This window comes from Carassius auratus, chromosome 3 (assembly GCF_003368295.1).
Source record: "Carassius auratus strain Wakin chromosome 3, ASM336829v1, whole genome shotgun sequence".
NCBI lineage: Eukaryota > Metazoa > Chordata > Actinopteri > Cypriniformes > Cyprinidae > Carassius > Carassius auratus.
Window position 1 is genome coordinate 1,588,581 of NC_039245.1, and position 6,000 is coordinate 1,594,580.

Genomic DNA, 6,000 nt, shown 5'->3' on the forward strand with positions numbered 1-6,000 from the left:
TATATATATATATATATATATATATATATATATATATATAATTGAAAGTTTTAGCACATTATAGCTGGTCTTCCAGCTTTGATAAGGCTGGTGTTAAGATGGTTTAACTGATCAAACATGTGGTCTCCCAACCCGACCAGCTAACAAGCCCTCAAAATCCTTCTAAAACCCTTAGAAAAGATTGGTATATAACTAGTTTGGCCAAGCTGAGTGCCAAGAAAACCACCATAAGCTGCTTTAACTGACAAAATTACAAAAATGTCAGCAATATGTGTGAATGACAAAGTTGTTTTATTCAAGGACAAGTATGGGAGAGACTAATGTCTGTCATTACACAAGGCCACATTATTGCCCATTATGTTATAATGAGTCTAATCTTTCACTCAGCAAATCCTGTCTGACCTAAAAAGAACTTGGGATTGGTATGCTCACTTTTACAAACCCTGTACAACCCTAAAGTACTTGATTAGAAATTTGGATGTTTAATTAAATTAGCATACAAAGGTAGATCTTTATGTTCTTTATGTTCTATAAAGAAAATGAAAAATGAAACATGTAGACACATTCTACACAAGCCAATTTCATAGAACATCTCATAGAATGCAGTTGTCACTACCGAGAAAAAAGATAAACCCACTCAGGGTTGCCCCAGATTCACCTGCAGCTAGAATGAATGGTGTGAGGAAAGTTAAAAAGGGAAACAGAAGTGCCCTTACCCTGCCATGACAATGAAAAAGTCCAGTCTGTTCCAAGTATCGCCAAGATAACAGCGACGGCCAAAGATCCCCAGAGCCACCATCTTCACCACCATCTCCAGTGCAAAGAAAATATAGATAAATGCATCGAATGCCTAAAAGATAGAGATGAGAGATCAACAAAGTTGCATGTATATCACATTGTATGGTTTAAAACACATGATAAATTAAAATCTAGAGTTTTATTGAGACCATCACTCTAATGTGCACCAAAAACCTGACAAACACATCACAAATTTGTCAAATCAGATGCTCTCTAGAATGACAATGTCCTTTCTCCCAAATACCACCAATTCTCAATATTCTTCTTCAAGTTGTAAAACCAAGTTCAAGTTGGTCACATTTAAATAAATTCTTAACAATAATAATAAAGAAATAATTAATAATTTGAATAAAAATAAGAAATAATAACCTTTTTTTAGGGATGCACCAAATGTTCGGAATAAATTGTACCAAACAATGACGTGATGCAATCAAATGTCAACCAGCATAGAGTGAGAGACGAAAGAGAAAGATACAAGTATCCTTGTCAGAGAAAGACGTAAGAATCATTTCAAGCACCGACAGCGAGAGACTGTTTAGTACTGCATCACATGTCTTTAATGAGAAGAGAAAGGGGTAACTGTTACTGGTTACTGTATGATGATTGAAATCACGAAATGACCTCAAACAATTAGTAAATAAACTGCAGAACGTTGTGTTTTCTAATACACGCACAAATTGCATGCATTTTGACAGTGCTGCATGAACTCGCAGCGGATTTGCTTGTTAACCAGGGTTCAAAGTCCAAAGCGCAAGGAAAATCTGAGCTGAATTTTTATGATTTTTTACAAGGCATTTGACAATGCAATACATGTGATGTATTCATAATGAGACTCATTAACAAATCTGCTGTTGTCAACAAAAAGCAGCAGTTAGGTCTTCCCATGAGTTTCCACCAAAACAAAGGTTGAGAAAAAGCAAGAACTCCATCAACATTAATAAATGTTGCATTGTAATTTTACTGTTTTTTTTGAAAAAATAAAAATAAAAACAGTAATGATGATAATAATTACAATATCTCTGTTACTGTAATACCTTTATTATAACATTCACACATAGTTTTCAAATTGGGATCTGTAATATTTTCTAATGTTTTAAAATAAGTCTCTTCTGCTCAACAAGGCTGCAATTATTTGTACAGTACTGTAAAAAAAATAAATAATAATAATAATAATAATAATAATAATAATAATAATAATAATAATAATAATATATGCCTGATTCAAGAAGGGGGTCTGGTGGCTTTGTTGGTATAATCTCTGCTAGAATGTAAAAAAAAAACAAACAAAAAAAGTTCAGTACTAAATATTTTTTAATATGGTTATTTTAATTTTTTTAATTTGTTGAAAAGCAAGACAAAACTGTAAAAAAGCTAATTTTGGCTACTTGCAAAATACATGGGGGGAAAAACTCAAAGAAATGTCTTTTCGGGGCATCCCCAACTTTTTGGGAAAACAGATGCAGCATTATATTAAGTCTTTCACTTGCTGGCTAATTGCAAAGGCTGATGCTTTTGAGGAAAAAGGATGTTCAAAAAAGTCACTGAAGTCAAAAGCTGAATGAGCCTGAAATGAAAGGGCTTTCAAGAACCCTTGCATAAGTGAACAATTTATTATGAAGTCCAGTCAGCACCCAGCCTGTTCAACCTTACTTCACCTGACGCCGGACGCCTCACCCTAGATTTCATTTCCCAACCGTCGCTGAGATGACTGATGTTCAGAGCAGATGATCCATTTGACAGAAAGCATTTCTTTCATAAACAATTGAGTCATGCAAGTACACAGACTTAAAGAGGGCTGTTAATTAGCTCCTTACAAACACCCCGACGAGTGATTGTCACTGTCAAATCCCTGCAGCGTTCTCATTACGATGCCACAGATATAGCTGGGATTTCGAGCGTCTGATTACACAGACCATTCAAGCCGCGATCGCCCTCATCAATGGCTTTGTTTCTGCTCTCATGTTGGTCACTCGTTCAGTTTTTAAGTTCAGCCCTGTAGGGATAATTATAATGATGTGAGAAGTGTAATTTTCTTGCACACGCATGCAGAAAATAGAACGTCTGTTACGTTGTGCCCCTTAGTCTCAGTCACTTTGCATGTTCCCAGTTGCCAAGCAGAATTGATACAGATTTCAGCGTGCTTATGTGTGATACAGGGAGGAGGCAGTTGGGCAGCGATGCCAATATGGATGGCCGCCAACATGAACAATGGAGAGTTTGAAACCAGCCGGTGTGGGCTAGAAGAACAGCACTGGTTTAAGATCCCCTGTGGGACCAGAGGATGCAAACCTCCTGGCGCCAAGAGGACGCTTCCTCTAAAGCTACCTTCTTCCACGTGCCATACCTGACATATGGCTCTCTATACGAGTCCGTACACACACAGCAAGCAGGAGAGAGACAGACTTTCGTTCCTGCCCACACAGTTTTCATTTCAATCCTTTCTTTTTGTTTTGCAGTCAATCCAAAAAGCTAATGTGAGATATATTGCAATGCAGACCTTAATTTGCATTTCTCTCTTCAAACTCTTTTTACACAATGAGAGTACAGCTGTGAACAGCAAGAGCTCACTGAGGGAATACTGTCAGCCATCTTGACTGATAAAATATTGAGTCATGGCTCTCGCTCCATTTCAGCTGTACCTATGAGAAGGTAAAGCTGACGTCTGATGGCTCTGGCCCACTGTAACATGAGCCACTTTCACAGGTAAGCCTGAGATATGAGGTAAGCTCACAGTCAGCATTATTTGTTAATTGGGATATGCACTGTGGAAAGTGATTGGGAATTGCTTTAAAACTCATTCAATTTGGTGGAGGCCTAGTCATTAGGAGAAGCTCTCAATAACGTATCTCTTGGACTAAAAACCTATAAGATGACTTACAGTCATGCATACATTGGTGAAAATTATGAAAAGAAAATAGGGGAAAATACTAGTACTATTTCAACTGATATCTGAATGTGAAAGTCATCATTTGTTTTTACATTTATTTAGTTTCATGTTGTTCCAAACCCATATAGATGACTTTCTTCCAAGTTCAACAGAAGAATTGTACTGCTTGCTCTTTCCCCTCCGATTACAATAAATGTTTTTAAAAATCTGAGAAAATCATAAAATTGGTTTATACAACATGTGTTTTATTTTTCAAGTCCTCTTAAGCCAATTTTGAACTACAAAAATGATTCTGACATTCCTGTCATGAACTTGCAAATGCAAGTAACGGTACTGTAGATGTAAAGGTTTTCACTTAATAACTTAAATTTAGATCTGTTCGTGCTTAAACCTAAGACTTCAGCAGAAGATTAGGAATATAGTGTCATAATATAGTTTCATAATATAGCTGTCATATCTATCCCCTTTTATCATACTTTGATGGTGTTTTGTGTCCTTTACAAAGCATAAAACGCTTAAGCTGCGTCCCAAATGACACACTATACACAAATAGTCTGATAGCCTCTCCCCCTTTGCTAGTAATTAAAGCTGCGGCAGTTGAGTGCATGAAGTGTCCAACATTCCACACTTCATTTTTTGGGTTAATTAAGTGCATCATCCAGGTATTTAAAGTGCACTATATCTTTTGGGAATTTTCAGTGTGAATGCACTACTCGCACTATAAACACTAAAAAAAAAAATGCATAGAATTGTGCATAAGTTAGCAATCTGGGACCTTTAGTCTACCTTCAGTGTACAAACTGCATCATTGCAAACATTTGGAGCAGAGCTGTTGGCAATGATTTTTCTAACACAACAATCATATACGTTTTTATGTGAGGTCTCTGCACAGACTCCCTGGACCCAGCCGTTGCATCCAGGCAAGCTAATGAACACAGCTGGGCTCTTGGGAGTATGAATGCATGGAGAGTTTAGAGGACACATAAAAACATCCCCAAAGCTCCTAAAAGATGACATAAGCAATTAAAGGCCATGCTCTGTCAACACAACCCCCCCCCCCACTCCCCAAGTTCTGTCCGCTTCGTCAACCTCTCAGAGTCAGAGAGAGAGCCTCATTAACCACAGAGTCCAAAAGGGATGATTATAATAAATGGAGGGAAAGAAAGGAGGAAGACTGTGTCTTGAGACAAGATGGGCCGGCAATCTGTGTATGATCCTTAATTCTCAGTAACTGACACACAATAAATTGCGTCTTGACAAGGCACATTAACATCATACAGGGATGCTCTGTTGTATCAGGGTTGATTTTATATATCTCTAAAGAGACAAATACAGATTTTCTGCTCCAAAACCTACTGAGCTTTCTATGAAGACAACATTTTAAGGCATCTTAGGTTTGGTCCTGCTGTGATGGCTATTCAAAAAAGTAACTTTTAATTTATGACTCCTATGTTTCCATGTGGTATTGGATTATTAAAGACTGCTGTTTTGAAGAACTCCCCGTTCCTTGCTCCCTGAGTGAATTGTGATAGCCTTAGCTTAGTCATGATTTACTCACCCTTATGTAAGTTAAGACCTTCGGTTAATTAAATTAAGATAATTTTAATCCCGCAGAGGTTTCCATACTCTGAAAGTCTAGTTAATCAAACATAAGAAGATCCAAAAAAGTTATAAAGGCGTCATAAAATGAGACCACATCAAATACTTGTTTAATCAAAGACTTGTGAAGAGATATTGAGAAACAGATTTAATTTAGTCTCATGTTTTGGGTGTGTAATGACAGACCATTTGTTCTATGACTTTTAGGATGCTGCTCTCAGTATGTTTTGGAACAGAGCTAGTTTGTTTGTATATGTGTCCACACTGACCTGTAGAATCTGACAGCGCTCCGAGGTGCAGTCGATGTTCTCGCAGGGCTGGTACATCCCCAGAGTGACACAGTTCAGCAGGATCACCATGATGCTGATGCGCTCGAACCACGTGAGGAAGCATATGTCAAGGCTAATATTTATCAGCAGACAAGTAAATACAATAATACACAAAATTATACTTTTATTATAATTTGTTTTATTAGGTGTTTACCTTTGGGAAAATTAAATGCTAGGACATGCACTACAGGGTCAGCAAGGTTTTTATTTTGAAGGAAATTATTCAGCAAGAGCAATTAAGACATTTCTATTGTTACAAAATACAATGTTTCAAATAATTTGTTTTATTGAACATTCTATTCATTAAAGAATTCTGAGAAAAAAATTATGTGAAACTTAAGATAATATTATATATTATTATAATATTATTTTAAAATAAATATTATA

The 6,000-nt window shown here is 36.6% G+C and overlaps 1 protein-coding gene across 1 annotated transcript in view; it reads right to left on the minus strand.

Moving 5' to 3' along the window:
- LOC113042893 (voltage-dependent T-type calcium channel subunit alpha-1I-like) overlaps nt 1-5,696 on the minus strand; it is an 89,340-nt gene extending 83,644 nt beyond the window's left edge. The window contains exons 1-2 of the mRNA XM_026201899.1: nt 5,554-5,696; nt 717-850 (exon numbers count right to left, since the gene is read on the minus strand). Of these exons, the coding sequence (XP_026057684.1) occupies nt 717-850; nt 5,554-5,643 (224 nt within the window). The 5' untranslated portion in view covers nt 5,644-5,696. The remainder of the gene's footprint in view (nt 1-716; nt 851-5,553) is intronic.
- Nucleotides 5,697-6,000: the final 304 nt, after the last annotated feature.